Here is an 18,570-nt window from a genome sequence, read left to right on the forward strand (position 1 = left end):
TTGAATCTCAGATAGCATATGCTTCTGCTCTGGATTCTGACTCCTGCATCTTCCCATTCTTACACAATTTCCTTGCCTCGATGATGCTGTCACACAGACATATTCTGAGGGAGAATATTTTATAAATGAGGAGTGGGGAGGAGTAATAAAGAGTGGGGGCGGCATCGTGGAGACCAAGAGGTCATCCTATCTGTTGGAACTGGTGCTACAGACAGCGTTCAGCTGCCATGTGTGCTGGGAATGGAGCCTGGGTCCTTCAAACTGCTCTCAACTATCTCTCTAGCCTCAAGAACTGCAGGTCATAATCCTCTTAGAACTACAATTTACACATCTGCAGCAAAATGACCGAGGCGGTATTTCTTTCACTTTCACTTGTATAAGGTTGGGGAATATGTCTCAAAGGCACACACTTATTTTCTGTGCAGAAATATATAATGAATTCCATTGAATTGACTACAAAGTGTAACAAATGTTTTAATAATGAAAGGTTTAAAAACAATAGTGCTTCTAGACAAAGCTATTTTTTTAAGAAGTACTGATTAATGAGACATATGCCAAGAAAAATACTGTAATGGCGAATGCTGATTCAGGAGCTTATTTTTATTAAGTAGTTTATAGTGAAGGCTGTGACTATTTTTTCTATTTATAGTGGCATCTCTGGTTAATTACCTTGTAATGTATTGTGACATTAATGCACTAGTAAACTACTGGAATTTACACTCCTATTCGGTAATAAAACTCTGTAAATTGAAGAATGCACATAAAGTCGTTACAGGCATAAATTATGTGACCAAATGCCATGTATGGTCACATTGGACTTAAAGAACACAAACTCTGAAATTTACTCATTAGTGGGTAAGTGGCACTGAATTTATATTCAACGGCCACTTTACAGCCACAGAGAGTACAACATATTACTCAAGAGTGTTTTGTAAGTTGTTACACTATTTTCCTTTGGGTTCCTAAGAACATATTGGACATAATTCAACTGCACATAATCAAAAAGAAACATCTGAAAAATAAGCAGAAGAATTCCATAAAGGATGACAGTGCCCAGGATAGATGGTTTGGACCCATGGACCAAACCTAAAATGAGTCATCTATAATCCAGCATGTAGATGGGCATAACAATGTAAAGCAGATGTAGGTGTGTGTGTGTGTGTGTGTGTGTGTGTGTGTGTGTGTGTGTGTGTGTGGTTACAATATAAACACATAAACAAGAAGAAGCTTAAAACATTGAGGTTTTCTTTTTGAATGATCTATTTTGTTTTATTTGTGTGAATATGAGGATGTCTGTGTGACCATATGCTGGGTGTGTTTGTGGTTGTTCCAAGCCAGGATAAGTGTGTCAGATCCCCTGGAGCTGGAGTCCCAAGCCTTTGTGAGCCTTCTAATATGGGTGATAGGAACTGAAATATGGTCCTGTAAAAACAAATGCTCTTAATCTCTGAGCTATCTCTCCAGGCCCAGCCTCCAGTTTTAACATTTGAACAATTACCAACAATTACTTCATCATTAACACACAAAGAAAAATTACTATTCAAAAATAAAGTAACAAGCAACCTAAAATAGTTCCACTAAAATAAAACGGCAAAGATGCTAAGGCATCTACCCTGTCATTATGTTACTTCATATTTGATAAAGAAAAATTTCCTAGGCTAATATTGTGAGTTATATTAGCATATTTTAAATACTTCTGTTTATATTATTAAATTGGTAAGCATCAGAAAATTCATTATGGTTTTGTTACAAGAATATAGTCAATTCCATAAAACACAAAAGATGAATATTGAAAACAATAAGCAGTCCCTGATTCATTGCTATGTGTGTAAAACAGGGAGACCAATGCAGCATGGGAAATAAAAACAATGGAGGGAGCAGTCAGGCAACTGAGTCAAGGGGACATCAAGAGATAGTTTTCCATGCCAGGCATGGTGGCATACACCTTTAATTCTAGTTTAATTCTAGCATACAAGGCGGAGGTAGGCAGATCTCTGTGAATTTGAGGTCAACCTGGTCTACAAAATGAATTCCAGGAGAGCTAGGACTGTTACAGAGAGAAACCCTGTCTTGAAAAAGAAGAAAAAATAGTTTTCCTTGTGCATAAAACAACAGTAGAACATAAGAAAAGCTAGTTGACTAGCCAATCTTAGTTTATCTATAGTACAAAATAAATTGTACATAATCTCCTAAAAACATTGCAAATAGAATTCCACATATTCAAAAAGCCTAATTTGCCATCTAGAGTCAAATAAAAAAAATCTGTAACATGCCAGAGAAATTTTCTTTCTTCCTCTTCTCTTGTTATCTTCTCAACAAATAGATGGATAAGAATATGGAGAGAGAGACATAGTTTGTGTGGATAATTTGAATGTACATAAAATCAATATTAATACACCATCTATTTAAAAAAAATGGTCAATGAATATAACACCTGAAAGCTGAATGGAAATTTTTTGATGCTGGAAAGCAATGATACTGTTAGGCCCTCACAGTGTCATTTTTAATATCTGCCTTTGAAATAAATGTTAGATGGTCTTTGAAAATATACAAGCTTTTTGTGTAATCAAAATCCAATCTAATGAAACTGTCTCTTAGATTCTTTGTGTGGCATGTATGTATGCATGTGTATGCAAGTGTGTGTACTGTATGTCTATGTGGAGGAAGTTTTTCTCTATCACATTCTAGCTTACTAACTGAAGCAGAGTCTCTGAATTGAAATCTGAGCTCCCACCTGGATAGTATGGTAACCAGGTTGTCCTGCAGGTCCCCTACCACTGTCTGTCTAGCAATGGAATTACATACACATCATCATTCCCACCTGGCCTTCATGCGGGTTCTGGGGATCTGCCTCATCTTTACTGTTGTGAGACAGGTGCTTTAACCAGGGAATCACCAATGTAGCCCTTAAATGCTCTTTCTTAGTAAAACAAACAAAAGTTATTTTACATGGATGTACTGACTATAAATGCAAAGGAAGCATCTGTAGCTCAATTCATACAGAAGATTGTCTGAGCATGAGGAACCATGAAGACAGTCATTCTATGAGGGAAGTTCTCCTCCATGTTGCATTTCTATTGATGCCATATTTATTTGGGTCCTGTTTAGGCATCCATGTTAAAAAGAACTCATGGGTGTAGCTATTCTGACTTTAAAGCTTTTTTTAAAGTTATATAAAATAAAATCTCTATACAGTCTGTGGTAAGTATTAAGCATGAGTGACTGTGGGTAATCATCATTGACTCTTTCCCAACTGAAAATCACCCATCAATATGAAAGAGAAGTCATTTGAAATCCAGTTTTTAACAATGGCTACCTACCTTCTGGGCCAATTTCTCAAGGTCCAGTATGAGGCAGATGCATCACATAGATTGTTTCATTCTAATAATCCTGCAAAACGAGCTTAGTATTGTTTTTGTGATACAGATGGTAGATCAGCCTGGGTCCAGAGCCTGCTCTCTTCCCATATACTACTGCAATGAACTCAAATAGCAGTAACAGCTATATCTCATGTCAGACTCTGCTCCATGTCCCCTGTCCTCACCAACAATTTCAATTCCACCTGCAGGGTTGTGAGGTGGTTGAAGACACTCAAACGTGCCTAAAACCTCCAAATCTGATATTTTCAGAGTCATCCTACATTTATTTTATTTTTACATGGCTTTACACATTTCTCAGCCTCCTCTTCTATATGTATCCAGGCTTCTTTGAATGGTGGCTTTTCCATGACAAGAGGCAACTGACCTAATTCCTGCTCTCTCAAGTCTGAGGTTGGCTAGGTGACTAGCTGTGACAAGTGAGACATGAACGAACCTGAGTTAAGCAGAGGCTCACCATCAAGCTAGAGTTCCTATTAGAGGGACCACTTCCTATTAGAGGGAAGGTAGTGGACCAGATTGAAGAGCAACAAGAGAGGCATTAGGCCACTACTTGTGTGATAAAGACATTTGTTAAAAATGTGTGGACCATGCTCTTCAAAGCTAGCCAGACTGATGACTAATAAGTATTTAGCTACATCAGCACCAAGTCCATTCAACCAACTCTCAGAGCAGCAGTATGGTTGCTTTCTAGAATTAGTAAGCTCTGGAGTAGACTCTTTATCTGTTCCAGCCATGTCATTTTTTTGTTTTTGTTTTTGTTTTTGTTTTCTTTTTTCAAGACAAGGTTTCTCTGTATAGCCCTGGCCATCCTAGGACTCACTTTCTAGACCAGGGAGGGCTCAGACTCACAGAGATCCACCTACCTCTGTCTCCTGAGTGCTGAGATTAAAGGCATGCACCACCATGCCCAGCCAACCATGACTTTTAAATAATCTTTCTCAAATTATACTGGGGTCACATCTAAATAATGGAATTATGATACAGTACTCAACTTGTGTAAATAGTCCTTCACCCTTGGCAAGAACAATATTCTAATAATTGGCATGTATAAATCAATCTATTGATTCACATTCATGCCTATTCTTCATGAGGGATTCTGTTGTTATCAGAAGGTATCTCAATCACTTTCTGTTGCTATATCAAAATATTTGAAATTGGGTAATTTAAAAAGAAGATGAATCTATTTTCCCCCAGTTTCAGAAGCTCAGTAATTGAAAAGGCTGTCAGACTCAGGAGAAGTGTGTTCTCCATCTGAAATGGTCATCCTCACACTGAAGGTAGGAACACAACCGAGCACCTGGCTAGTCTCTTCCCTTTTATTCTAGCATCAACACTGGTGAGGGTAGAGGCCATCCCTTAGAAGTGTTGGATTGAGGGTTTAATTTCAGCATAAAACCTGGAATGAATACAAACTCTCAAGCTACCTAAACAGTCAATTGCCACAGCAAGCTCAGAGGTGCTTTGACCCCATCCCCATAGTAGTCAGCCAGATACCACACCTCTGACCTGTTTCAGATCCTCTCATCACTGCTGGCATAATTCCAGTTAAGTGCCCCATTGTCTCTCAGCTCAACTATGGGAGTCGCCTTTCTTTGCCAACTGCTTCCCCAAACAGCTCATCATCTACCCTGATGCCAGAGAGGCTATCTTCGTCTCAGAACTGATAATATGGTGCATCCTTCATTTGGTAGAAATCATCCCAAAGGAGTCTTTTTCCAGGACAAAGTAGAAACTCTATGGTAGGAAATATGGAATCCTTCACTGCCCGGCCTTTCCAGTACTCTCTTAAAAAACAACCAAAAAACCTCATACTCTCTGTGTTGGTTCATTGTGATTTTCTCCATGGGATTCTCTTATATGCCCTGAATCTTGGTCTCTTGTAAAACAGAAAAGTCGTTTTAGAAGAGTTTACTCTATTTCTTTTCACTGTAGGTCTTGTCGACAGAAATCAGTGGAGTGCTTTCAACTATATATGCGGTATATGCCCAGCCCCGTGGCTGAGAAACATTAATTACAACACTATGTCCTCCAGGAAAACATGGATAAGGAAGGAAAGCATGAACACTGGCCAACAGAATACATTGTCTCAGGGGAAATAACCAAGGGAATCATGGGGGAGCTTGAGCATAGAATCCTCTCTGGACGTCAAGGAACACTGCCAGACAGGTGGGAAGGTACAGCCTTCCGATCCAGGAGAATCCTACATGATGCCAAAGAGATAGGACTTCTGCCAGAAGGAACTGCTCAAGCAGGAGGCATGCTCAAAACCCTCTCACCTACTGACTTTCACCAAGCCTTTGATGGTGCTTTTAGAGAATACACCGTATACTTCAAACCAAAGTATAACCATGGCATAGCTGTGAGCTGTAAAACTGGACAGTATAAACGTGGAACATGGAGTTTGAACACTATGAAACATTGTGAAGAGTAGGGCCTGGAATTCCTCTAAAAACAGAAAAAAATGAATTCTATCTTTACATATTAAGCTAACTAATATTACCTTTCAATTTCTATTGTGTATGATTAATAAAAAATATTTTCAAATGATTTTTGTTCACATCCATGGAAAATACTTTTAATTTATATGATTTTATAAATCAGTAATAATATTGACATTACAAAGACTTAAATTTTTTCATAAAAAAATACTAATTCCAAGGAAAATTTCTTTCACTATGACTTTGGTTATGACACTGAAAACAAATACATAATTATAAAAACATTTGGTGATAGAAAACTAAATCTGAGCAATAATCTAGTGGCATGTCACTCTGAATAGGGATTCAAATAGACCTCTATTTAAATGCCTCAGGATACCCATTTTTTGAATCAAAGGATTCATTTATTTCTTGAAACAGTACTTCATACTTCTGTTTATTTTTATTTTTAAATAGGTACTGTACTACAAGTGTATATTACAACAACATCCAGTTTCATTAATTACCCTTACTCAGCACTGAACACTGCTTCTTTTCCCTTAAATCAAGAAAACTCACCTCTAACCGGAGGTCTTTCTAGGTCAGAGTCAAGGTGAATCGGTGGAGAGATGTAGGAAACCTGTCCATGATGCACTGGGCCTGTGAACACAAAAGGAAATATTAAGACATCATAGGAACCATGATATGGCTCAGAGAGTAGAGGTACCTGCTACAAATCCCCAGGCCAATATCATGGAAGGAGAGAAATGAATAATACAAGCTGGCCTTATCTCCTAACTTTAATATTAGTGGCCTGAGTTTTCACACACACAGAGATACACATAAACACACACACACACAGACACACACACAGAGATACAGACACACACACACAAATAAATAATATATACATTGTATGTCTTTTATTTTGAAATTTTTATGTTGTTCTATCATCTTTATTCCAAATAGAAAAAATGTGTAGTGTAGAATATAAAACGATTTTCTTAAACAGGAACCAAGCACCATCCAATTAAATTGATTCTTCTCTCTAAACAAGATGAATTTTTAAAAACAGTTTATACATTTATTTAGGAGTTTCCATGCCTACTTTCTTTTCCTCCCTTTCTCTCTTTGTTTCTTTTTCTTTCTTGTCTAGACAAGCTCTTGTGAGGCCCAGGCTGACTTTAAACTTACAGCGTAGTCAAGAATGACTTGCTTCTATCTCCCAAGGGCTGAGACTGCAAGTATGTGTGTCTGTGCGTGCGCGAGTGAGTGAGTGAGAGAGAGAGAGAGAGAGAGAGAGAGAGAGAGAGAGAGTGTGTGTGTTTGATATTTAGTTTTCCCTTCAGTTAGATTATAGATGATTATGAAGTGGTAAACTGGGTTTTAAGAAAAGCTGAAAACATCAGAAACCTAAATATATCTATCTGAATGCTTAGAGGTTATTACGAGTGAACTGACTGTCAGTGCGGTCCTCTGGATTCGGTTTTGTAGGCAGTACCAGCGGCTTCATTTCCCTGCCCATCAGTGTTAAACACTTTTCAGACTGGCACTCAATGTAATATCTGGTTGGCACTTAGGATACTGAAACCCTGGCAAACATATTTTTCCTTAAGCCACTTCTGCCACAGTTGGAAGAGAAAACTATTTTATCCTGCTTGTTTTAACTTGATGGAAAAGAAAGGACTAGCCAAAATTTAAACAGCAAGAAAATGGGTTCTTCCCTATTCTTGGAAAGCATTCTACCCCCTCCCACATTTCTTTGTAATAAGTGTTGTCTTACAAATAAAAAATACGAATGTTGATTTGAAAACTAAAATGATCTTTTTTTTTTAAGTTCATTTATTTGCCTAGTCTTGGCAACATAATGCAATTATTTTCCCCATCAAGAAACACAAAAAAGAAGAAAGAGTGATGTGAATTAAAAAAAAAAAATCTAATGCTCAAATTAGCTATCACTTGTACTGATGATCCAACAAGCAATTAGAATTCTGAAGCAAGAAAGAATAATTACTGAGTCATTACATTTTCTGAAGCTACTTCATACAAAGAAGATTTGGGCTGAAGTGGAGAAGCCACCACTTTCTTCCTACATGGGAATATGTAGTTATACTTTTACACATTTACTATAGCAATTTACAGGGTTGTTAATCTCTTTTCCTAAACAGGGAAAGTTAATGATACATAGATTATGATAACAGTTAGAGTAACCTTCCCGTTTCGAGTAATATTCGACTTGTAATAAACGCCGCTGATTCCTCTTACGAGGCACATTTCAAATAATTAATATGGCTCCCTGTTGATAGGAGCTGCTGCTGCTCACAGCGTTTTCCCCACTAACAGTAGAGATGGCAGAGCTGATATAATGTACACAGTTCCTCAGAATGGTAACTAAGAATATTGCAAATCCACTGGCCGTGTTTCAGTGGAGTACTTAAAGCACTATTACAAAAAGAATAAGTTACCAGATGTGCAGTTACCAGTATGTGCTTAATATGGTTTATTAAGAAGTTCAGATTAGCTTAACTAGAAAACTACCTGTTCAGATGCACTTACACAGTTGACTGTAACAACATTTTTGTTTGTAAAGCCCTGTATCACTAAGGTGTGAATCTGTTTAAAAGGCTAATATTTGTAAATAAAAATAATATATCATTTACTTGGTATTTATACCCTCAGTAATCTCACTGTATGAGGTAATATCGATTTCATGTCTGTTACTGGACCATGAATTTTTACCATTTTGACAATAGCTACCCGGCAGCTACAGGTATATTATTATCACCATGAAGACTATGTGCAACATGAATATGTACATATTTTAAACCAAAGAAAGAAACATGAAGAAATAGGCAGCTTGGTCAAGCACCTGAAAGGCTAGAGGTGTTTTGACCAAAATGTGATGTTTTAATTTATCATAGTATTTTCCCTCAAAGGAAATCTCAGTATACTAAACCCTTGGAAAACATGAACCAGCTTTAGAGAGAAACGTTAAATCTTTGTGACTGTCATTCTTATATTCAGTCCCAAGAAAACAGGTAGGTAACTCATAGTTTGATTCTCTTCTGGGCCCATGGGTATAGGGAGTACAGAGATTGGGAGCTGGTTTGCCATCATGTACTTTCTCTCTCGTGGAAGAAAGCTAAAAAACTGCAAGATGGAATGTGTCAGGCAAAGCCATACTGTCTGGGAAAGATGAGCACAGGAAGATGGGAGAGACAGTAAAGTTCTGATTTGCTAACTGGGACTTTTGACTTGGATAACAGACACTAGAAATTATATAGCCTGCGCCTGATTCGTTTGCTAGCATCAATCATATAATTTGAAATAATTTTTACTGCACTTTAGATTAGTGGCAGTCATATATCTATCTCCACAAAGCTACATAAAAATATAATACCTTCCTTACTGTGTGGCTAACCAGATTACTCACCAGAGCATGGAGAGAACAATTTGCAGTTTGAAATGAATGCACCCTTCCTACTTTCTATGAGAAATGTGGGGCTACAGATGGAGCTGCTGACACTCTGGTGAAGACTGGAAAGGTTGTGTAGTCTGAGTCGCTGGTGGGAATGACTAACAAGGTTTTCCCATGAAGCATGGTGTCGTGACCCACAGCAGAGTGAGTGTACCTCCTGGGGAGGGAAATTTTTATAGACCAATGAGAACTGGAGAAGGGAGGTGCTAGTCTCTTTGAGATTTTATTGTGGATACCAATCTCAATGTTCTCAACTCAGTTATTGGAGGGAGGGAAGGAGGGAGGGACGGAGGGACGGAGGGAGAGAGAGAGAGATACACAGAGAGAGAGAGAGAGATAGAGACAGAGAGACACAGAAAGAGATTTGTTTTGATAGATACTATTGTGCCTGGGCATTAGGGGATTGAAACAGCTATCAATCTGAAAGCAAGATTCAGCATCTTGTTACACTATGAGTCCTGCAACACAATTCCATATTACTGAAGAAATGACAAATTGAGAAAAATAAAGAGGAGGCTGCAGAATATGCTAAAGTTTTGAAGAAAATGATTATTTTAAGCCAAAGACAACTGAGAATCAACACATCTCTATCAATCTACCTATCTATCTAAAAGCAAAGTGTGCATTTCCATTGAAGGAGCCAGTGGAGGAGAGAAACCCTTTTCATGGAATGTGGAAGTGTCTGTATCACAATGAGATTGTACATCAGATCTCACCAAAACAGTCAAAAGTTCAGCTAATTCTCCCATGCATTTCCCAGTCTGCTGCCCAGAGCAAATCATGTCTTGAAGCTCAAATTTTCTGCCTTTGTTAAAAGGATACAGAAGACTCTGAATGTAACTGCTATCTTACAAATATTTAAATATTATTAAAAATCTTGTGTTTTCTGATATTAAACTGTCTTTCATTAGGTGACTTCTCAAACTCAAAGAACTTAATTTAAAAAATAGAGGGAAAGTTTTCCTTCCTGGCATAAATTGACAGGAACAATAGTAGAGATCAGTTTCCAAGTTCATTTTCATTCAAATATACTTAAGGTAAAATATACATTAGAAATACATATACATATATATATCCATATAGATTTATATATCCATATGAAATGTTGTGTTTTAATATATGTACTATAAAGTTTACTAAAGGTACATAATTCAATGTTTTTAGTAGAATATATCAACAGATTTGCACAACTCATCCTTGTATAATCGCAGACGAATTTCCTCATCACAAAAAGAGAAACTCTAGAATCATTAACCTTTCCTCCTCATGTCTTCCAAATTTATCTCTGCTCTAAGCATTCACTCAACTAATTTCTTTCTCTATAGATTTGCTTATTTTGTAATTTTCTTATAAATGAAACTACATGTCCCCTTTTGTTACCAGCTTCTGCAACTCAGCAAAAATATTCAAAAGCCATTTTTGTTGTAGGATAAATCATTGCTTCATTCCTTTCACTCATCAAAATTTTTTTCATTTAATAGCCATCCCATATTTTGTTTTATGCAATCATCAATTGATGGGGACTTCAGATCATTTTCCCACTCTAACTATCATGAAAAATGCTCCTAGGACCTTCCAAGTTGATCTTTTTTGTGCATTCTTCTTAGATAGTTACCTGGGAGGTGGATTATTGTATCTTACAGTAATTCCTACCATACTTACATATTTTTGAGGAGCAGCTAGATAGATTTCAAAAGACACTCTCACGGTGCTTTCCACAGCAAGAAGGCATTTGTGACGCTATGGAGATATTTTTCAGTTTTGTTTCCTCTTAAGATGACAGACTAGTAAATTCACAGTTGACCAGATTTTGAAATAATTCCTTTTACAATGGCTGAGATCTAGAAAATAAGCTGTCTCTCCAAGTCAGTATCAAAAATAAAGCAGGGAATATGGGCCTGGAGTTGTGTAGTCCATCCTTACTGAGGGGGTCCAAGGAGAAGATCATCTTGCAAACAGGACATTTTAAAAAATCATCAAGAAGAGTAAGTCATGCTCTGAAATAAAAATCCAAGCTATTCTGTGATGAGTATGACAAAAATGCAAAAACTTTCGGTCTGGTCAACAGAGCCCAGAGCTGAAGTGAAACCCTCAAGCTCCTGTGGATTCAACAAAGTCCTTTTTTTTTTTTCTTTTTTCATCTTTCATTTAATTTCTATTTATTGAAGAACCCCAAGCAATTTCTACTAGAGTTCAAATATAGAAAGGATTTGACCAGCTTTCAGTAAGGCAAAGGTCTTTTCTCTCTCTCTACTTTCCAATACCTCACTTGTACATCTGAACAAGAAAAGACATTTACAGAACTGTAGAATCTGGAGAGAGAGGCGTTTAATAGCTTCTAGCCCAAACCACATTTTAGCATGAAGAGATTGACAACTTGAGGAGTTGAAGAGTTTTTCAAATAGCAAGTCTGAGTGGCTGTCATCACGGAGATGTTAGAGACAGCAAGAAAGTATACAGTGTCATCCCTACTCTGCTACGTGGGAAGTGGGTCCAGAAAGGCATTGTTTTCTGGGTGTACAGGGCATGATTTTTCAGAAGTATTGAGAGCTATTTGTTTATGAAAATATGTATTTGTTGTCTTCACTTAAAGACAGATATATATAAGATCATACTTCTTCTGGTCACAGGCTAGCTATGTTAGCATGCAGATTCTGCTGCTCTCTAGCCAAATAAGTCAACAAACAAGGCACCAGGACCTCAATCTCCTCATTAGTATGATGGGTTTGTAAAAGCACTGACCTCAGAGGTTATTCTGAACATTAAAGGAATCTGTAACTATAGAATAATTGGTACACTGTTTGGTACAAAGTTAAGTATTTAGCAATGTTTAGCTATTTTAATTACAGATTCATTCTTTATTAATAATTCATCAGCCACAGGTACCTTTTAGAGTGTTTTGCATTCATCATGGAATAAAGTAAGAGCTAATTCATATCCTTAAGTAGATGGAGAAAAAGGAAGCAATAAACATAATTGCATAAACTATATTATGGGTTCTAGAGGCTAAGGGTAACAGAAAAGCTTAGAATAGGGTGCAGGGAGTTCAAGTGGGAGAGACGGGCTTCAACTTTTCACAGCATGCTAAGAGAAGACCTGATTTAGTTGTGCCCACAGTATCTGAAACACTGGGTGATGACACCGGTGTTAAAATCAGAAAAGGTCCAGGCTGGGGTCATCCTTGGGGATTCCTGGCCACTTCCCCAGCACCCAGATTCTCCCTGTCCCCATGATGTCTCCCTCTATCATGGTGTCTCTTTCATTGCTCTCCCACTCCATCTCTGCTCCAGCTCAACCGTCCTGTTCCCTTATGTTCTCATTCCCTATCTCCTACCCCCCATTTCCCACTCCTCATTCCCCCATTTACTCATGGAGATCTCATCTATTTCCCCTTCCCAGGGAGTTCCATGTGTCCCTCTTTGGGTCTTCCCTGCTAGTTAGCTTCTCTGGAGTGAAGGGCTTAGACTTGCCTCTACCCTTGCCTTCTTGTGGGTGGGTTGGGAGGGGGAGGCTGGGGATTGAGAGTAGGCAAGAGGGGGATCTTTGATTGGTGTACAAAATGAATGAAAATTTTTTCTTAATAATTTTTTTTTTAAATCAGAAAAGGTAAAAAGGAGGTGAGCAGGATGGCTCAGCAGGTAAATGGCCTTGCCTGAGGACCTACTATCTTGACTAGAACCCAGATAAAGGTGGAAAGAGAACTTCATAAAGCTGCCCTCTGACCTCCGCATGTTTACAGACCATAATATATACTTTTTAAAGATTCAAAGAAAATTAAAACTCAAATTTCATTTAATTCTGTTTCATTTCATTAATCAGCTTGTATGTTGGAAATCAAACCCAGAGCCTTGCTAACTGTGTTAATTTTCTTTCTCTAGCCATAACAAATTACTGAGGTGAATGCTTTTATAAAGAAGAAATGTTTATTTTAGCACAGAGATATCAGCCCACGCCATTTGGCCCCTTGCTTTTGAGCCTGTTACAAGGCACCATATTATGGCAGATAGGGAGGGGTGGACGGTGTCCACCTCTGCACAGCCTTGAAGTGAAATAGAGATAGGGCTGGGTACCCAGTGTTCTCAACCTCTCTGGGTACTCCCAACCACTTGCCTTTCTTCTACTACACAGCACCCCCAGGGCCCCCCAGCTTGTTGAGACTTAAACAGACAGGCTGTTGATTAGCCGTCACCCTCAGACCTTAGCGCCACTTAGCAGATTTTAATGATAAAGATTAAGATTTATGGTAGCAAATATGTTGGTATGAGGTGCTTTTTCATGTACCACTTCAAAATACACATTATAAAAACAATACTGTCACCACTGACCCATAGACAAAAACAGCATACATAAAATATGGAAAGACACGATTTGAAAAATGAGCATAATGTTCCTCTTAAAGTAAAACCATTCTTTACTATCACAAAGTCCTCACTGGTTTCTCCATTTACACTACGTCTCAACTCAGTTTTTCATACAGTGTTAAAAACAAGATTCACAATTTATTGTCCTCTACCTAAATTTTATGTTGCTATTTACTTAAAATTTTTAAATTTTAATTTATTATTTTCCCCCAGAGATATATTTTCCCCTTTAAGAAAAAAAGGAAATATGTACTATTTTTGTTCTTAGGGTCCTTGATTTTATTATTTTGCTTTGAGAAGTTTTAGTATTAGTATAAGTCATATTTCCTTGCTCTTCTTCAATAAAGACTTTATGTGAGAATAAAAGAACCAAAACCCTATATTTAAGAATGGCATATGTAATTTTTCTTCAGATTATGTTTTCAAACAACTCTGAAAGCAGCTTAACTTTCTCATTAAAATGTTTGACTCCTGTTGAAAATAATCTTCATTCCATATTTAAAAACCTACCAAAGGTCAATGAGTTCTTTGTGCTTCTGGAAAACTGCTCTTGCCTAGCATTGTAACTTGTTTTCTTTCCTTCACATTCATAGGGCATCATTAAAAAAACTAGCAGGTAACTAGGTTAGCACACATCAGAAGCAACTAGTAAAAGAGATCTTAAAGATGCCAATTTGACACCTTCTGATTCTGATTTCTTTTCTCCCCTTCAACTCATTTTAAAGATGTGTTTAATATTTTTATTTATTTGTAAGAGAGTGTGCCCACATGAATTATGTGTGCCACATGTGTACTGATGCCTACAGAGTCCAGAAGGCTTCAGAAGTCCTGGAACTAGAGTTACAGATAATCCTGAGATTCCTGATATGGATGCTCGGAACCAAATCCATATCCTTTGCAATAGTCCTTAAGTGCTCCTGAAGGCTGAGGCATCTATCCAGCCTCTCTTTGCAGCTTATTAACCAATCATACAACTGTGAATTTAGCAATATGTGAGGAAAAACAACTGCATGCTTGATTTGCCCACAGCCTATGCCGCTGATACAGCACAAAGGTCACCGATAGACTTCTCCCTGGTGGACAGTTCAGTGTTTCTGGACACACACAGAGCAGGTGGTATTATCTAAAGCAAAGGCATGGAAACATTTGAATGACTACAAGTTTTACTATGCAGCCAGGACAAAAGGATCCAATATGAGAAAGATGGGTCAACTCTTCACTGACAGTCTGCGTCAAACTACAGTAATTCCAGGGAAACTTACAGGGCACACTGTTACAGAACAACAGAGATCTCTACCTCAGGAGACAGGAGGGAAGAAGAGAGGTCTGGGCCAAGGGCAGTGATAATATAGAGGAAGCTTGTGGTGATGTATGTAGACAGAATACAGGGAGGAAATGAAAATCATGGCAGCAGGCAGGAAAAAAGCAAGAGTCCAGGTGGGCAAGCCACAAATACACGATCACCAAATAGTAAATCATTCATAAATTCATTAAAAACCAGCCAACAATGAATACCTGACATACAGCTTCAAGAATGATCAACTGAAGGCCCTTAATGATGTATCTCCTGTGGGGACTTGAGTAAGAATGGCCTGCATAAGCTCATATATTGGAGTGGTTAGTCTTTAGGGAGTGGCCCTACTTGAGAATGATTAGGAGGTGGAACCTTGTTGGTAAGGTGTGTCTCTGGGGATGGGCCTTGAGGTTCCAAAAGCCCAAGCCAGTCTCACTGTCCCTCTCTTCTCTTGGTGTCTGCAGATCCAGATCCAGATCCAGACATAGAACTCTTATCTCCTCCAGCACCATGTCTGCCTGTGTCCTGCCTCTCTCCCCATTGTGATGATAATGGACTTAACCGCTGAAACTGTCAGCTGCCCTAATAAAATGTTTTCCTTTATTAAGAGTTGCCACGGCCATGGTGTCTCTTCAGAGTAATCTGGAGACATCTCTGTTCTAGATGACACCTTCCTTACGACAGAATATTTTGAAACAAGTTCCAGACACCATATGATTTCACCTGTGTTATTTGCATCTTTAGCAATACTACATAGGGGTTATTTTAGTTTCCTACAGTATCATGCTGATACCTACATTTTTTAAAAACACATTAAGAATGAATTTAATATAGAATTGTCAGCAAAATAAAATCTATAAATTAGCAGGACAAGAAAGACTTCTAGCATGAACAATACACCATTGGTCCAATGTTTAAACCATGGAAAGGAATATATTGTTTTTGATGAATTTTGGTCCTCACAGATACAGAGGGGAATATGTATTCTAAAACTAGAGAATATTTGTGTTCTTCTTTCTTTTTATCCTAAATCATATTTTTATTTTTATGTCAGAAAATACTTACATATGGGAGAGAAAGCTTATTGTTTAACCAAATTGGTCTGGGATGTTGCAATATAGGCAAATAAAATTTGGTATAAGAGTACAGTTTAAGGCCAATTATCTTCTTTAAAATATAACTCAGATCACAGATTTACTATGAGAAAGAAATTAATAGAAAAATGATTAGTGTCTAGTATAAAGAGTCAACAGTTCTGTCTTTACACTTATTAACCTTTTAACATATGCTTTCTTATAGCTTTATTTCATTATTTTGTTTGTACATTTTTGAAGTTTTATTCATTCCTAAATATAATCAATAATATATCAACCAAATAAAGGAATATTAAGCAATGAAAATATTTTAAATTATTTTTAACATTTAATTTTTATAGGGACAAAATAGAGTAGAAATATTTGTATGCTGGACTTGTTAGATTCTGCTAATGCTCTGATTCATACAGGCACAATTGGCTGCTGATTCAACTATTGTTATTTTCTTTTCTAGTTAATAAGGAGATATTTCATTTTAAAGATAGCAGTTATTTTGCTTATGGCTGTGATAATTAAGTGTATTTTATATTTTTGTTCAAGAATTCTTGAACTGTAAGTTCTCTGTGTAAATTACCTAATGAGATTTTTATACTAATTTGATTCTGAAGCTTATGATATTGGAAAAACTTGTATTTCAGCAAATAATGGTTTAAAACAAAGAAAGGGATCGTGAATCAGGCCTCATTATTTTTCCATTACACTATTATTCATTTGGATATTTTATGCACACTACTATCTACTTGACAGAAGTACAGTAAGTCATTATGGAAATTCTAATTCTTGAATCTCACAATCCAGGGTGTTTCAAATTATGGATTTCAGCCGATAAATGCATTTTCTAGAATAACAGAAGCCAGTAAATACATATATAAGTCATAGTATTCTATAAATGTTCATCATTATTTTTTGTGTACAAAATGATGAATATCATGATAACAAATGAAGAGACCATCCCAGGTAGGTGACTGAGGGAAGCCTGGTAGAAGACCCATGCATGCTATGACTCACTTTCCAGATTGAAGTCTTCTAGTCATACACTTCTAATTTTCTTACATTATTTAGAAACTCAATTCATTACAATGTGGAATATTTTTAATTCCATTTTATATTTTTGTCTGTATATGTTATTGCATCTATACCATGTTGAACATGTGGAACTCAGAGGATGATTTATGGGAGGCAATCACCTCCAGTCACCATGTGGGTTCTGGGGGATCAAATTCAGGTCATCGAGCTTCACAGGAAACACTTTTACTTGCTGAGCTAGCCATCTTATTTACCCTTTGTGTAGTTTACTCACTTATTTAATTGATTAATTAATTAAAATTTTCTGCTAGGGATAAAAACCAGGACTTGCATTCTAGACAAGGACACCAACCCTGATGCCCATCCCAAGTCTATAGGATCATGTATGAAAAAGACTAAAAGAGTGAAGAATCGTGATGGTATTTTATTTATGACAGGTATAACATAAATAACTTAGTTCTTAGATTTCTTCAACCCAAATTTTTGTTTATAATTCAGTTCACCTGTCAAAAACCTTATCAATATGCCAATATGCACCTTAGCTATCAAATTTTAAGAGGACATAAAAAGCAAAATAGGTTTTATATTTACATTCTGTTATGATGCTGTTAATGTGTTTTTCAAAGACTTTTTCAAATGAAATATGGTAATAGTGAATATGTAAGTATATCTAATTCTATTTACATATAAATGTGTGTGTATATATATATATATATATATATATATATATATATATATATGCCTCTTAGCAACAAATTATTTCAAGTTATTTTAAGATTCCCCTTCTTCCCCCCAAAGCTGAGGGCTGAAACCCTTGAGATTTCTAAGCAAGTGCTCTACCACTGAGCTAAATCCTTAAGCCCATTTGAAGGTTTCCTAAATGGACATTATTGTAATATTGCTTCAATTATAAAAGTGATGAAACTAAGTTATTCATTTACTCATTTACCATCCCTTTCACAGGAAGAGTTTAAATGCCACATCAATGAAGACTATAAACAGTCTTTACATTAGATATGACGCTCCCTAAATAAGGCCTGAAAGCATATGTTAGAACTCACTTATTCTCTCTTACCCTTGAACTCACTGGAGTAACTTAGACACTGTAAAAACTCAATGTACATACATATAAGTGCATATATACTTAGTCCGTGCAAGTCTACAACAGGCTGTTTATGGAGCTCTTAAAAAATTTCTGTACCAAATACAGAGCGATTTGATGAACACAGATTTTCCTAAAAGGCTGAAATTCTGTCATTGTCAGAAAACCTAGAGAAAATTAGCACTGTGCTTTTGTGATTCGTCTCTATTTAATGGAACTGAAATTAATTAATGGCACACACACACACACACACACACACACACACACACACACACACACAATGGAACTATGTGCTTAGCAGAAAGGGTTATGGTACTTGAAACTGATGTTAGCATTACTTCAAAGAAAACTACTCATTTTCTGAGTCACACAAAGCTATCAAGCATGGAGAAAAGCAAAGCCCAGAGTCCCAACACAG

General features: G+C 36.9%; 1 protein-coding gene across 24 annotated transcripts in view; it reads right to left on the minus strand.

Moving 5' to 3' along the window:
* Adgrl3 (adhesion G protein-coupled receptor L3) overlaps positions 1–18,570 on the minus strand; it is a 763,485-nt gene that overhangs the window by 243,742 nt on the left and 501,173 nt on the right. For all 24 annotated transcript variants that reach the window (XM_036200955.1, XM_036200954.1, XM_036200934.1 and 21 more), the window contains one exon: positions 6,377–6,457. In XM_036200955.1, coding sequence (XP_036056848.1) covers positions 6,377–6,457 — 81 coding nt within the window. The remainder of the gene's footprint in view (positions 1–6,376; positions 6,458–18,570) is intronic.

The sequence above is a fragment of the Onychomys torridus genome, chromosome 10 (genome assembly GCF_903995425.1).
Source record: "Onychomys torridus chromosome 10, mOncTor1.1, whole genome shotgun sequence".
In the NCBI taxonomy this organism is placed as follows: Eukaryota; Metazoa; Chordata; class Mammalia; order Rodentia; family Cricetidae; genus Onychomys; species Onychomys torridus.